The sequence below is a fragment of the Narcine bancroftii genome, chromosome 3 (genome assembly GCF_036971445.1).
Source record: "Narcine bancroftii isolate sNarBan1 chromosome 3, sNarBan1.hap1, whole genome shotgun sequence".
Taxonomy (NCBI): Eukaryota; Metazoa; Chordata; class Chondrichthyes; order Torpediniformes; family Narcinidae; genus Narcine; species Narcine bancroftii.
Genome location: NC_091471.1, coordinates 94,024,293 through 94,040,804, shown reverse-complemented (window position 1 = coordinate 94,040,804; position 16,512 = coordinate 94,024,293). Strand labels below are relative to the sequence as shown.

General features: G+C 37.7%; 1 protein-coding gene and 1 long non-coding RNA gene across 4 annotated transcripts in view; one reads left to right on the top strand and one right to left on the bottom strand.

Annotated features, from left to right (window-relative positions):
- Positions 1–16,512, top strand: part of LOC138757372 (palmitoyltransferase ZDHHC2-like) — an 88,960-nt gene that overhangs the window by 21,350 nt on the left and 51,098 nt on the right. For all 3 annotated transcript variants that reach the window (XM_069924573.1, XM_069924572.1, XM_069924574.1), the window contains exons 3-4: positions 11,356–11,450; positions 14,582–14,702. In XM_069924573.1, coding sequence (XP_069780674.1) covers positions 11,356–11,450; positions 14,582–14,702 — 216 coding nt within the window. The remainder of the gene's footprint in view (positions 1–11,355; positions 11,451–14,581; positions 14,703–16,512) is intronic.
- Positions 1–16,512, bottom strand: part of LOC138757373 (uncharacterized) — a 30,372-nt gene that overhangs the window by 10,925 nt on the left and 2,935 nt on the right. The window contains exon 2 of the long non-coding RNA XR_011353541.1: positions 8,072–8,131. This is a non-coding gene — a long non-coding RNA (uncharacterized lncRNA). The remainder of the gene's footprint in view (positions 1–8,071; positions 8,132–16,512) is intronic.

The following is a 16,512-nucleotide window of genomic DNA, read 5'->3' as shown; positions in this document are numbered from 1 at the left end:
GGAAGATCATTCCACACAGCTACCACTCTCTGAGTAAAGAAGTTCCCCCTCATGTTACCTCTAAACCTCTGCCCCTTAATTCTTAACTCATGTCCTCTTGTTTTAATCTTTCCTCCTCTTAACGGAAATAGTCTATCCACATCCACTCTGTCTATCCCTTTCATAATCTTAAATACTTCTATCAAATCCCCTCTCAACCTTCTACGCTCCAAAGAATAAAGACCCAATCTGTCCAATCTCTCCCCATACTCCAGATGCTTAAACCCAGGCAACATTCTGGTAAACCTTCTCTGCACTCTCTCCACTCTGTTTATATCCTTCCTATAATTAGGCGACCAGAACTGCACACAGAACTCCAAATTAGGCCGCACCAACGTCTTATACAATCTCAACATCACCTCCCAACTCCTATATTCCATGCAATGATTGATAAAGGCCAGCATACTAAAAGCCTTCTTCACCACCCTATTCACGTGAGTTTCTACCTTCAGGGAACGATGTACCATCACTCCTAAATCTTTCTGCTCTTCTGTATTCCTCAATGCTCTCCCATTTACCACATATGTCCTATTCTGATTCTTCTTACCAAAATGAAGCACCTCACACTTATCAGCATTAAATTCCATCTGCCATTTTTCAGCCCACTTTTCTAAGCAGCCCAAATCCCTCTGCAATCCTAGAAAACCTTCTTCATTATCCACTATTCCACCTATCTTAGTATCGTCTGCATATTTACTAATCCAATTCACCACCCCATCATCTAGATCATTAATGTATATAACGAACAACAATGGGCCCAATACAGATCCTTGAGGCACACCACTGGTCACCGGCCTCCAACCTGACAGACAATTATCCACTACTCTTTAGATATCTCTATGTAAGTGCCAACAGTGTCTTTTTACCCTTGCCATTTCCTAACTCAACCCACAATGATTCTATATCATATGATCTTATCATCTCTTTCTAATGATTTAATGTTGTTCATTACCAACAGAGCCACATCACCCCCTCTACTTATGAGCCTATCCTTTTGATGCACTGTGTATGAATCTGATGCAAAGTCCACAGAATGTACAACAGGCTTTAATTAGCTTAAACTTGCACACCAGTCTTAGTATATTTGCTGGCTCCACATATCTGACTGTCTGGTGATTGACAGCGGGCATGTGGGGCCAGCCTCTCAGGTTGCCCCATGTAGTAGACTGGTAGTGATTGTATCACCACAGTATCCTTGGAATTTGAACTCCCAATGACATCCATCCTTTAGCCACAATTCACACCTGCCAATGTGTACTACAAGGTCATCCACTTGTTTTCTTATTCTATGTGCATTTAAATGCAAAATCCTTTATTGGTTACTTTTGCCACTGTGTACCTGTTGCATTGCAACTCATCCTACTGGCTGCAATTTTACCCTATCTGCCTGTCCCTTCCATGCAACAAACATTACGAGCTGTATCTACTTGTGCACCAACCACCTCTTCCTCTGCCTCTTCACAAACCTCCCTGACTGGATATTGGTTCTCCTCCAGTTTAGGTGCCACTTGTACAGGTTACCCCTTTCCCAGAAAAGGTTCCAGTGATCATAGAACTTGAAACCCTGTCCCCTGCACCATCTCTTCAGCCTCACATTTGTCTGCACTATCTTCCTGTTCTGACCTTCCCTTGCTCATGGCGCAGGGAGTAATCCAGAGATTACCACCTTGCAGGTCTTGCTCTTCAGCCTCTTTCCTAACTCCCTCTATCCTACTCCTGCCAATATCATTGATACCCATGTATACCATGAACTCTGGCTGTTCACCCTCCACCTTAAGAATATTCTGCACCTGGGGAGTCACGTGATGGAGTAGTGGCCGTTTGGTTTGAACCAGCCCGCTCCAGAAAAAAAATTTGGAAAAGACCGAGCTCAATGAATACCAAACTCAAGAAATAGAAGATAAAGTTACAGAGAAGAACAAGAAGATGGCACCCAAGAAAGAGAAAGTAAGAACGGGAAAAGAAGAAGAAAAATCACCGGAGAAGAAAGAAGAAGGCCTTACCTGCACGAAGGAGCAGGGAGCTGCTGTGGTGAAGAGCAGCCAATCTCTGAGGTTGGTGAGTGCCCTGTGAAGTCACGACTTCCCGACCGGAGGACTCCAAAAATGGCTCTCGGAGCCAAGCAAAAGTGCACATTGCGCAATCAAAGGAAAAAGTGAACACTGGTGGGAGGGGTGCTCAGCCGAAGAGCGGGCAGTTACAATACAACCAGCTGAGGGACGCCCGGCATCAGGGCGTTCAACTGGAGGATAAAAACAACAGAGAGGAAAGGAGCGAGGAGCCAGACAAGGGAGAATGACAGCAGGGTGACCGACAACAAGAGGATCAACAGCAGGAGGCCCGACAGACAGACAGCCCACGAAAGGAAGACCAACAGCAAGAGGAGGCCCAACAAAGACATAGAAGTAATTCATCAGGAAAAACAGAAGAGACACAGATACAAAGAAGAGAAGAAGAAGACACAAACACAGGTACAGATATAGAAGAAGAAGAAGACCAAGATTTTCAAAGGGAAATAGAAGGTAAAACAGATGGACAAAATATAGATAAAGCCTTTTTTTGAAGAACAAATGAGATCATTAAAAGAATGGTTATCATTAGAATTTACTGCAATTAAAAGAAAAATGAAGAGAGCAGAAGATAAAATGAAAAGTTTAGAACTGGTCATGACAGAAATAGGGAAAAGAGTAGAAAATTTGGAGGAGTGGGAAATGGCTGTAGAATTGGAAGTAAATGATTTAAGAGAAAAATTGGAAGAAAGTGACAAAAAAATTAAAGAGACATGAGTTGTTATCTCAAAAAATTGATATTTTGGAAAAGTATAGTAGGTGAAACAACATAAAAATAGTGAGCCTGAAGAAGGATGAAGAAGGCGCAGACATGAAGGAATTTATAAAAGGATGGATCCTGAAGGTTTTGGGTACGAGAGAATTGCATGAAGAAATAGAAATGGAAAGGGCACACAGAGCACTAGTACCAAAACTGCAGATACATCAAAAACCAAGATCCATCTTAGTAAAAATGTTAAGATATACGACAAGAGAAAATATACTGAAGCAGGCAAGGAACAAAGTTAGAGAAGATAATAAGCCATTGGAATATAAGGGACAAAAAATATTTTTTTACCCAGACGTAAGTTTTGAACTCTTAAAGAGGAGGAAGGAATTTAATACAGCAAAAACGATTTTATGGAAAAAAGTTACTTCCAGCCGTACTTAAAATATTTATACCTGGGGAGCAAAATGGACTGTTCTCTGATCCGGAGGAAGCACAAGAATTCGCAGAATGTTTGCAGGACAGATGTTGAGATGAATCAAGAAAGAAGACTGGCGATAAAGTATATATAAAGATGTAAAAATAATGTATATGTAAAGAACTAAAGATGGAAAAGAGAAGGGAAGGAAGGAAGGAAGAAGAGGGGAAAAAAGAGAGAGCTTTGTTATATGTATAAAAATAAGGGTTTTCTGGGGTGGGGAAGAGAATAACCATCACTGCGAAATTAGTTGACGTTTGCAAGCAAGATCGCAAACCAAATGGAAAGGTGAGTTGTGGTTACGTGGCAAGGGATAAGGGATAACTCAGAGAGGGGGGGGTGCATTTGGGGTGAAGGTGTTATTGGGTGTGGGAATTGTTAGAGTATTTTCTGTTTTAAATGTGTTGTCATACATTGAGTTTAAAAAGGGAAAACTAAAAGATAAAAATGGGAAAAAGGGGAATGGAGGTGGTGAGGAAGCGGAAATGAGGTGTAAACGAGATATAAGATGGCCACATTGAGCTATATGACTATAAACATTAATAGAATACATAAGAAAATTAAAAGGAAGAGGCTACTAAATTTACTGAAAAAATAAAAAATAGATGTAGCATTTGTGCAGGAAATGCATCTAACTGAAGTGGAACATAACAAATTAAAGAGAGACTGGGTAGGACACATAGCGGCAGCATCATATAATTCAAAAGCTACAGGTGTAGCCATATTAGTCAACAAAAATGTACCAATCAAGATAGAGGAGGAAATAACAGATCCAGCAGGGAGCTATGTAATGATAAAGTGTCAGTTATATTCAGAATTTTGGAATTCGCTCAATATATATGCACCTAATGATGAGGATCAAAAGTTTATGCAAGATATTTTTTTGAAGATTGTAGATACGCAGGGGAATATATTGACAGGAGGGGATTTTAACCTTAATTTGGATCCAATGTTGGATAAAACTGGACAAAAGACTAGCAAAAAGAATCCAAATTTATGGTTAAATCAATGCAGGAAATGAAACATGGATATATGGAGGAGACAGCACCCAAAAAAGAAGGAATATTCATATTATTCGAGTAGGCACAAAACATACTCAAGGATTGATATGTTTTTATTGTCAGCCCATATTCAAGGGAGAGTTAGGAAATCTGAGTATAAAGCTAGACTACTTTCAGATCATTCACCCCTGTTAATAGCAATAGAACTGGAGGACATCCCACCAAGAACATATAGATGGAGGTTAAACTCCATGCTACTTCAAAGGCAGGAATTTAGAGAGTTTATTGAATGCCAAATTAAAACATATTGTGAAATGAACTGAATCGGTGAAAGATAAATTGATACTATGGGACACAATGAAAGCCTTCATTGGAGGACAAATAATAAATTATGTAACTAGGATGAAAAAGGATTACAATTGGGAAATAGAGCAGCTGGAAAGGGAGATAGCATGTATAGAAAAGGAACTAGTGAAAAGGGACGATATAAAGAAAAAGAGAGAATTGGCGGACAAAAAAATAAAATATGAAACATTACAGATGCAATGTGGAGAAGAACATAATGAAAACAAAGCAAAAGTATTACGAATTGGGAGAAAAAACACATAAAATATTGGCCTGGCAACTTAAAACAGAATAAGCTAAAAGAACTGTATTGGCATCGAGGAAAAAGGACTAACAAATCACATATAACCCATCAGAGATTAATGAAAATTTTAAGGAATTTTATGAACAATTATACCAAACTGAGAATGAGGGGAAAGATGATAAAATAGAAGAGTTTTTAGCTAAAATTGATCTGCGAAATTGCAAGAAGAGGAACAAAACAAACTGATAAAACCATTTGAAATGGAGAAAGTACAGGATATATTAAAAAAGCTGCCGGATGGATTTCCAATAGAATTTTATAAAACATTTAAAGAATTATTAATTCCTCCTCTCCTGGAAGTAATGAATCGGGTAGAAGAAACACAAAACTTGCCAGACTCATGTAAGACAGCAATAATTACATTAATACCAAAGAAGGGGAAGGATCCATTAACACCAGCATCATATAGACCAATATCTCTATTTAACTCAGATTATAAGATGATAGCGAAATTATTAGCAAACAGATTGGCCGACTGTGTACCAAAAATAGTAAAACAAGATCAAACTAGATTTATTAGAAAAGACGAACAGTGATAATGTCTGTAAAATTATTAATCTAATTCATGCAGCTCAAAGAAATAAAAAAACAATGGTGGCTGATGCCTTAGATGCAGAAAAAGCCTTTGAGTACATTTTATATCTACTTGAATAATATGAATATTCCTTCTCTTTTGGGTGGCGTCTCCTCCATATATCCATAAGTTTCATTTCCTGCATTGATTTAACCATAAATTTGTGTACTGTATTCTTTTTGCTTGTCTTTTGTCCAGTTTTATCCAACAATGGATCCAAATTAAGGTTAAAATCCCCTCCTATTAATATATTTCCTTGTGTGTCTGCAATCTTCAAAAGAAATCCTGCATAAACTTTTGATCCTCCTAATTAGGTAGAGTGGAACTACTTATTTAAAGTATTTCAGAAGTTCAATCTGCCAGAAAAATATATTAATTGGATTAAAGCATTATATAATGGACCGTTGGCAAAGGTAGTAGTAAATGGATATGTATCTAACCAATTTTAATTAAGTAGGTCAACTAGGCATGGATGTCCATTATCCCCTTCATTGTTTTCCTTAGCAATAGAACCATTGGCAGAGCTGATAAGAATAGAAAACAAAATAAAAGGGATAAAAATAAAGGAGAAGGAGTATAAAATCAGTTTATTTGCAGATGACATCTTAGTATACCTAACAGAAACAGAGATATCAATAAAAGAATTACATAAGAAATTGAAGGAATATGGAGAAATATCGGGGTAAAAGGTCAATGCAAATAAAGGTGAAGTGATGCCAATGAGTAACGTGGATTATACAGAACTTAAAAAAAGAATCACCATTCAAATGGCAAGCACAAGCATTCCGATACTTAGGTATCAGGTTAGACAATAACTTAAGCCACTTGTACAAACTAAATTATCAGCCACTGATAAAGAAACTGCAGGAAGACTTAGAACATTGGAAAGAACTACCACTAACATTGATAGGGAGGGTAAACTGCATTAAAATGAACGTGTTCCCAAGGATACAATATTTATTTCAAAAATTACCAATTCCCTTAACAGAATTTTTTTTAATGAACTAAAGAGAATAATAAGGAAATTCTTGTAGAAAGGGGGAGAAACCGAGGGTAGCATTAGATAAATTAACAGAGAGGTATAACGAAGGTGGTTTGCAGTTATCAAACTTCAGAAATTATTATAGAGCCACACAATTAAGATATTTATCAGATTTTTACCAGATGAGAGAAAAACCAGACTGGACTAAGATAGAATTAGATAAAATAGGGGAGAAGGTACCAGAACATATACTTTATAAGTTGGATGAAAAGCTGGTGCAATATAAAAGCTCACCAGTATTGCATCATTTACTTAATATATGGAAGAAGATCCACATAGAAAGAAAAAAAACGAATTACCAAATACCAAAATTGTTATTGACACAAAACCCACTAATCCCTTTTACAATAGAGAATGGGAGAGAAAAGGAATCAAAAGAATAGAAAATTGTTTTTGAGAAATAATTTATTAATATTTGAACAGTTGAAGGACAAATATGGAATAACTCATGGTACAATGTTTGCATATCATCAACTGAAAGCTTATTTAAAGGATAAATTGGGAAACAGATTGAGATTACCAGAAGGAAGCAGCTTTGAATATGTGATTACAGACACAATGATAATTAAAAGATTTATAACAAATATGTACATTAAGCGGCAAGATAAGGAAAATGATGAAATAAGCTATAAACCTAAACAAAAGTGGGAAAAGGTTTTAAACATAAAGATAAAAAATGAAACATGGGAAAAGTTATGTTGTGGAACTATGAAGAATACAATAAACACAAGGTTACGCATGATACAGTATAATTGGTTAAACAGGTTATATATCACTCCTCAAAAATTAAAAGAATGGGATTCAACATTATCAGACAGATTTTTTCGCTGTAAGAAGGAAATGGGAACAACAGTACATGCAATTTGGCCATGTGAGAAAGTGAAAGAGTTTTGGGAAGAACTAAATCAGATATTAAATAAAATCACAAAAAAATAACATACCAAAAAATCCAGAGATCTTTCTTTTAAGTAACATAAGAAATAAAGAATTAGGCTTCAAATTGGATAAAGCACAAAAAAGTTTCATTATGATAGCCTTAGCAGTAGCAAAAAAATGTATGACAACTTGGAAAATGGAAGAGAGCCTGAGAATACAGCAATAGTACATGGAAATGAATAAATGTATTTCATTGGAAAAAAAACATATAATTTAAAAAATAAAGTCACATTGTTTGAACAAATTTGGGAACCATACATGAAACATTACAGAGAGAGCTTGCCTCGGACCTCCATCCCCTAAAATGATAAGAAGACAAAGTGATTTGATTTGGTGTGTAAAAGTAGATGACACATTTGTTTGTTTTTCCTTTGTGTGAAGACATTGTTTTATGGTTTTATTATATTGTATATGTTGAATATTTATTGGTTTTGAAGGGGGTGGGAAATGAGGAGGGAAGGAAAGGGAAAATTTGATTGTGTATATTTAATGAGAAATGTTTGTACATATTTTGGTTGATATGGTTCACAATGTGAAAAATTAAAAATTATATATAAAAAATAAGAATATTCTGTACCTGCTCAGAGACATCCTGGACCACAGCATCTGGGAGGCAACACACACTCCAGACATTGATCTAAATGAGACAAAAACCACACACACACTCATGTGTTCTTCCTGTATTTCATCTTTCTTTTGCATTCTCTCATTTGCCTGTTCCCTTTCTCTGTCTTGTCCTTCAGTTCTCCACTTTTTCTCTGAAAATTTGTGTAGCTAGTATATCCTTCAATTAATAAATACTTCCAGTATACATTGTTATGAGCCCAAAGGACCCCAAAACCCAGCAGCAGAAGACATTCTCCGAGACAAGTGGTTTTTAAAACAAAAGTTGTCTTTAATCAACTTTAAACATGAAAACAGAATCAAACCTTAACTTATCTCTCTACTTAACTAACCCAAATTAACCCCCTTCTAATTCTAAGTGCACGTGTATGTAATGTGGGTGTAAATTTAATAAAAGTTCTTGATTCACAGTTCAAACTCGCTTCTCCTTCTTCCAAGTTCTCTGGATGCAGGCAATTTTTATACTGTGCACAGAATTTAGCATGTATAAAGTTAACCAGGCTTTGGTGCTCAAAGGGTAAATGTTTGCCGCTCAGGAAAGTTCTTGTAGGGGTTGCAGAGAGAGATTTGTTGTTCCAGGATTTCCACAACCATTAGTCACCTCAAGGTCTTGCTAATGAAACTTGCCCCATCAGGGTTTTTTAGATGGTAACCTCTTTCTTTCAGGGCAACACAGAGTTCCTTTCTGTTCCTATTATTGCAAGAGAAACATCAGACAGATAGCACTTCCAGTCATCCACTGCTCTGGAACTTTCTGTTTCCAACCAGCTCTTCCTGGCTTGCACTGTTCAGCTGCTTTTCAGTCTCACACACACTAGCTGGGAGAACTTGTTAGCTTGTCTCTCTCTCTCCAACTGAGACTGTCAGAAAGCCCATGTGACTCACTCACTTGCAAAACCCCCACCTTCTTTAGCAAACAACAGGAGTTCTTCTCCTTGGTCAAGCAGTTGTCTTGGATAAACAAAACCCAGGAGTCATCTTTCTGTGAGCACATGTAAGTACTTTTTAACAGCCAGTTTGTCTCCTCCAAACAATGGTCATTCATTTCATGATGTCATTTCAATTAGCACCTACTTGTGAAATGTGCATAAAAGTCTCGGAAGATTCTGCAATGTTACTGAATATGAATTTTTAGTCTTTCAAATAAGATCTGTATGTATGTAACCTATGCCAAATCTTACCAAATTCTCCCAATATTTATCCATTATAACATTATTTATTGATAGAGCTCACTAAATCATAATATGTCAAAATCTTTTCCCGTACAGATACATCAGACCTAAGTATACTATAAGGAATCCTTTCACTTTCCGATTTTTTTGGCACTAAAGTATCCAACTGTAAAGTAATTTAGATATTAGTGCTAAATCCTAAGCTCACTTTATTCAGTTGAACTGGACAGAGTTTCAGTATGAAGTTCTCAAAGCAGTATTTGCATGGATTCAAAATTATAATCCATCTTGACTGACACACCAAGAAGGTATCGTAGGACTTGCAAATGCTTTTGCTTCAACATGGAGCAGAAACAACAGGAAGAGGAATAGGTCAGTTAACCCCCTTGTTACGAGCCCCAAGGACTCCAAAACCCAGCAGCAATAGACATTCACTAACACAAGTGGCTTTTAAAACAAAAGTTGTCTTTAATCAACTTTAAACATGAAAACAGAATCAAACCTTAACTTATCTCTATTCTTAACTAACCCAAATTAACCCTCTTCTAATTCTAAGTGCACGTGTGTGGAATGTGTGTGTGTAAATTTAGGAAAAGTTCTTTGGTTCATTGTTCAATCTCACTTCTCCTTCTTCCAAGTTTTCTGGATGCAGGCAATTCTTGACTGTGCACAGAATTTAACATGTATAAAGTTAACCAGGCTTTGGTGCTCGAAAGGTAAATGTTTACTGCTCAGGAAGGTTCTTGTAAGGTTTATAGAGAGAGATTTGTTGTTCCAGGATTTCCACAACTGAGGTACCACCATTAGTCACCTCAAGGTCTCGCTGATGAAACTTGCCCCATCAGGATTTTCCAGATGGTAACCTCTTTCTTCAGGCAACCAGAAAAGTGCTCCGTTCTGTTCCTCTTATTCCAAGAGAAACATCAGACAGATAGCACTTCCAGCCATCCACTGCTTTGGAACTTTGTTTCCAACCAGCTTTTCCTGACTTGTTTCAACCGTGACTGTTCAGTCTCTTTTCAGTGTCACACACACAAGCTGAGAGGCTTTGTTTTCTCTCCCTCTTTCTCTCTCTCTCCAACTCAGACTGCCAGAAAGCCCTCGTGACTCTCTCACTTGCAAACCCCCCCACCTTCTTCAGCAAACAAGAGTCCTTCTCCTTGGGCAAGCTGTTGTCTTAGATAAACAAAACCCAGGTGTGACAACCCTGGAAAAGAGCTTCGAACAGCCACCAATCCATTCATTTTATGACCTCAGTTCAATAACACCTACTTGTGAAATGTGCATCACATTCTCCAGATATCCTGCAATATTATTGAATATGAATTATTCAGTCTTTAAAATAAGATCTGTTTTAAAATGTGTGTATGTATGTAACCCACTTACCAAAATCCCAAATATTTATAATTATTCAACCCTCAATCATTCAGTCCCTCCAATGAGGCCAAGGCTGACCCATTCTTGGCTTAAACACCATTTTCCTTCCCCTTTTTGGCTCCATTGTATTTTATTTATCTATCCATCTCTGCCTTAAATATATTTATTAACTTGAGAGAAGGGGTGTCAGAGGAAGAACTGTGGACAAACCCAATATGGTCTTAGAAATATGGCCCCTTATTATCAAACATTTTAGCAAGTTTTCATGTGTTATTGATGTTGATTTAAAATGAAAATTAGAGGCAGTTTTTTTTAAATCATTAATTCACAAGCCTATGGGTACATTGCATAATAGACAATAGACAATAGGAGCTGGAGTAGGCCCTTCGGCCCGTCGAGCCAGCACCGCCATTTTACAGATCATGGCTGATCACTACCATCAGTACCCCTTTCCAGCCTTATCCTTTTGTGTAGAATGTAATGATGTATTTATTAAATGTACAGTTAAAAAAGATTTTTACATTTTCACTGTGCTTATGAGAAAACAAAGTTAACTGCATAATTAATTGATGAGCCAGGTTTTTTAATTTTTGGGCCAGTTGATTGCATAAATAGATAAAAATAAAACTGTTATATGTTTAAATCATGTGCTAGCCTTAATGTGATTTTCTCATTTCCTTTCTTCCAGTTGTCTGTCTTGTATTTTACCACATGCTTTTCATCATGTTTGTGTGGTCATACTGGAAAACCATCTTTACAAAGCCAATGAATCCAACTAAAGAGGTACGTATGAAGAGGAATTTTTTGTGAATTAAATTTATGCATTGGTTCTGTAAATTAATCATCCCATTTTTTTTTAAATGTTTTTGAACATTCTCATCTCTTTTGTACCTCACGTATTTTGCTCTGTTTCCACGTTGGATCCAGTCTAATTTTTCCTCTGATTCCAAAGTGTTCTGTACAATGCTCATTATATTTTGGGAAAATCTCTCTATTACACTACAATACAGCTAATTAGCTTAAACTAGGAACAGGATTGGCATTTTTGTGGGAGAGCCATAAAAATGCCTCAAGATAACTCAACTTTCCTAATCCTGCAACAATTTCATAAACCTCATCTGTACTCTGTCCACCTTTATAATATTCTTCCTACAGCTGGGCAACCAAAACTCCAAGTATCGCCTCGTCAAAATCTTGTATGATTTCAAAAGATGACCCAGTCCTTGCCTTTAACAGTTGGGACATTGATTACAAGCACCCCATATGCTCTATTTTCTACTCTGTCTACCTGTGCTGCCAAATTTAAAGAGTTATGTACCTGCACCCATGGGACCTTCTGCTCTGTAACACATGTTAGGGCTCTATCATTGACAGAGCAAGTCCTTCCTTGATTTAATTATTTTTCTTCTGACCCCCCCCCCCTTAAATTCAGCATATCACACTTCTTCCGTTCCTTATCCCAGTTTCCCCATCTGATCTAGAACCATTTGTAATGTTATGAGCCCAAAAGAACCTAAAACTTAGCAGCAATAGATATTCACCATGACAAATAGTTACTTAAACAAAACTTGTTTTTAATTATCTTTAAACATGAAAACAGGATCAAACTTTAACTTAACACTATCAACTTAACTACCCAACTTAACCCCCTTCTAAAACTGAGCACACGTGTATGTGATGTATGTGTAAATTTAAGAAAAGTTCTTTGGTTCACAGTTCAATCTCACTTCTCATTCTTCAAAGTTCTCTGGTTGCAGGCAATTTTTATCTTCTTTCTTTGGCTTGGCTTCGCGGACAAAGATTTATGGAGGGGTAATGTCCACGTCAGCTGCAGGCTCGTTTGTGGCTGACAAGTCCGATGCAGGACAGGCAGACACGGTTGCAGCGGTTGCAAGGGAAAATTGGTTGGTTGGGGTTGGGTGTTGGGTTTTTCCTCCTTTGTCTTTTGTCAGTGAGGTGGGCTCTGCGGTCTTCTTCAAAGGAGGTTGCTGCCCGCCGAACTGTGAGGTGCCAAGATGCACGGTTTGAGGCGATATCAGCCCACTGGCGGTGGTCAATGTGGCAGGCACCAAGAGATTTCTTTAGGCAGTCCTTGTACCTCTTCTTTGGTGCACCTCTGTCACGGTGGCCAGTGGAGAGCTCACCATATAACACGATCTTGGGAAGGCAATGGTCCATACTGTGCACAGAATTCACATGTATAAAGTTCACCAGGCTTTGGTGCTCGAAAGGTAAATGGTTACCGCTGAGGAAGGTTCTTATAGGTTTTCAGAGAGAGGGATGTGTTGTACCAGGATTTCCACAGCTGAGGTACCACCATTAGTCACTTCATTGTCTTGCTAATGAAACTTCCCCATCAGGGTTCTCCAGGTGATAACCTCTTTCTTTCAGGCTATCACAGAGTTCCTTTCTGTTCTACTTATTCCAAGAGAAACATCAGACAGAGAGCACATTCAGCCATCTGCCACTCTGGAGCTTCTGTTTCAGTTCCAACAAGCTTCTCCTGGCTGACACTGTTTCAGATGTGTATCTCTCTCTCCATTTGAGATTCTAACTGCCAGCCACATGTCCTTCTCTCTCTCACTTGCAAATCCCCTTCCTTCTCCAGCAAACAATAGGAGTCAGTCTTCTTGCTCAATCTGTTGAATTTAGGTAAACAAGAACCCAGGAGTGTCCTTTCTGTGCACTCTGTCAAAACCCTTGCAAAGAGCTATCAATCGCCAGTGTGTCTCCTGCTTGTTGGTTTAAAGACAACACTCCATCCATTCATGACATAATTTCAATTAGCACCTACTTGTGAAATGTGCCTAGCATTGTCCACAGTTTCTGTAAAGTCACTGAATATGAATTCTTCGTATTTCAAATAAGATCTGTTTTAAAGTCTATGTATGTATGTAATCTACTCTAATTTTACCTATTTATCTCCCAAAACATTTCTAAATATTCCATCACAGTAAGTTTGGTTAACATTTTTCATTGTCTACTGCCGTAGATTCATGTCATCAGTGAACTTATTCACCTTTCCATAGACATCAGTGTTCAAATCATGTTTGCCTTTGGAAGGCGGTGTTGAAGAATCCTCAATGATTTGCTGTTGTGTCTTTTAAATGTGGGGCTGGTTCCTTTGGTTCTCCAACAACTACCATCCCTTTTAGGACTTGCCACTGGAAATAACAAATTTTGACAACATCTCCTCCTAAAATATGAGGAAGCATATTGAGATAAGTCATTGTGATGGACTGTAGAAATAAATTTCATGTTCTGTCAGTATTATTTTAAAAATCCATGATACTTTAATATGTTTGAGACATCAAAGAATCTTAAAGATTCCAGCATTTAAAAATGAAATACTTTAAAAAAAATGTTGCATTGTCCAATTCAATTCCTGTAAAGAAGCTGATCTTCCATATTTACTGCTCCAAAGAAATCTGGACCTGAGTGCATAAAATTATTAATGAAGATGATAATTATAAAAACAATCTAGGTTTCCTGAATATGATATACCTAACTCTGAGAAATAATTATTTGTCATTCAAAGTAAGTTTACTTGAAAATATTGTAAAGCTGAAACTGACAGTGGAACCAAATTGATCCACAATAAATTATTCTGAGATGATGGAACTTTAATTTTTGAAATATGTGGGATGGCACAGTTGGCATGGCGGTTAGTACAATACATTTACAGTGCCAGCGATCGAGACTGTGTGTCAAATCCCATGCTGTCTGTTAGGAGTTTGTATGTTCTCCCGTGTTTGTGTGGGCTTTCCTGGGAGGCACCAGTTTCCACCCACCGTTTGAAACGTACCAGGGGTGTAGGTTAATTGGTTGTAAATTGGGTGGCACGAGCACATTGGCCAAAATGGCTGTTACGTTGCTGTATGTCTAAATTTAAAATGTTAAATTTTTCTCCACAGTTCCACCTTTCATACACAGACAGGGAACAAATAGAACGAGGGGATCGGTGTGAAGGTCAGCAGGAAGTCCTCAGACGAATGTCCAAGGAATTGCCCATCTACACAAGAACCTTATCTGGAGGTAAATAGAAAATTTAAATGAATAATGTTACCAAACATACTGGAGTCAAAATGCCAACTGATTCCCTAGATGCTGCCTGATTTGACCAAGCTTCTGGCTGAAATCTAATGCAATCTAAGGCAAAAACTACTGCAAATAATTTGCAAATCATGTAGTTTACAAGGACAGAAGAAGAGTTTATTTTGCAGTTCAGTGACATTTCATCAGAACTGGAAAAAGAGAATTAAAAAAAAAATGCAGTTGCTGGAAACCTGACACTCAGCAAGTCGAGCAGCCTCTGTGGAAAGAGAAACTCTTAATGCTTCTGGTCTGCAACCCTTCAAAGCTAGTGATATAAGTGTCAGAGCCAGAGAATGGTCCTTCAGGAAAGGGCAACGCTGAAGAAATAATGAAGCCGGATGGAAGTTAACTGCTTAAAGCAACAATAGTTCAAGATAAAAAATGGTGCTCGAGGCAGAAGAAATGGCAGCCGCAGATCATTGTTATTTACCTCTGATAAAGGGGAGCAGTGCTTTTGAAATTGTTCAGCTCACTGTTTCAAAAAGGTTACAAACTCTTATCAAAAGGTGAAATGTTTTTGAGCTTCTGTTGAAAATTGCTGGAACAGTCTAGACCAGGGCTTCCCAAACATTTTAGTTCACAGAACCCTTTTGGGGAGCACTTGGAAATCACAGAATTGTCAATTACAGTTTAAAAGACCTGGTATATACATAAGCATAGTAAGAAAGTAAATAAACTCACCATTCTCCATAATGCCCTCCAATGTTACAATGGCGGGGGGGTGGGGCGGGGGTCAGTCTCTGCTCGGTAATGGCCCGGGCAGAGATTGACAGAACGCTGGTGATGTCACCCACTATTTGAAAGGTGAGGTGAATAGGCGCCCCACCCATCCACCTGCTAATTGGCCCGGAACCCCGTCACCGGACCCTTTGATGGATAGGCCAAGCCTGGGCGCCGATTGAAATAGGTATTGTGCAGATGAGCAGTTGAGGTGAGCGTCATTGGATGGTCACATGCATCTCCCTCACCTCCCCCACTGCAGCACCCATCTTGTCTTCCCCAGAAACAAATTGAATTAAAAGACAGAGGTAAAAAGTAATTTAAAGAATAACAGGTAAGTCATTATTACTCCCTGTCATTTCTTCCACAGAACCCCAGGGTTCCGCTGAACCCAGTTTGGAAATGCTGGTCTAGATGTTGCAGTAGAAAGGAAAATTAAAATAACACACTGCCTTTTGTTCAGAGATCGTATGTGTCGTTTCCTCAACATTCAAACTACATTTGAGTACAATGTAAACTAAAAGTAGTACTAGTTTTTCTTCTAATTAATAACTTTAATTATTAAATATATACAAATGAAGTGGTAAATGGTAAAATTTAAATGTCATTATCTCTAAAATAGCACAGTTATTTGGATGTTGTGAGGTTACTATACTGGGTGGATATGTGAGGGGTGGAGAGGTTGGAAATCAGCTATTAAATGTGTGATACATCTACAGATATTAACCAACTTGGATCACTGTTATTTCTTGCCTTGTAGGTACAAAGTGCTAACTATTAAAGGAAATTCATGTGTACATTATGAAGAACAATCTAATTTAAAGAAGCTTTAATCAATTTGATCAATCCAAAAACATTTGCGTGAAAAATAAAATTAGGTTTAAATGTGATAGGTATTCAAATGCTTATATCAGGCAATGTATTTTCAATATCTATTTCATAAGAAAGGTAGTGAAAAGATGGATGGATGTGATTTTTACCTACAGTATTATCTTTGCCCAGATATTTGTTCCATAACTTTACATGTAAC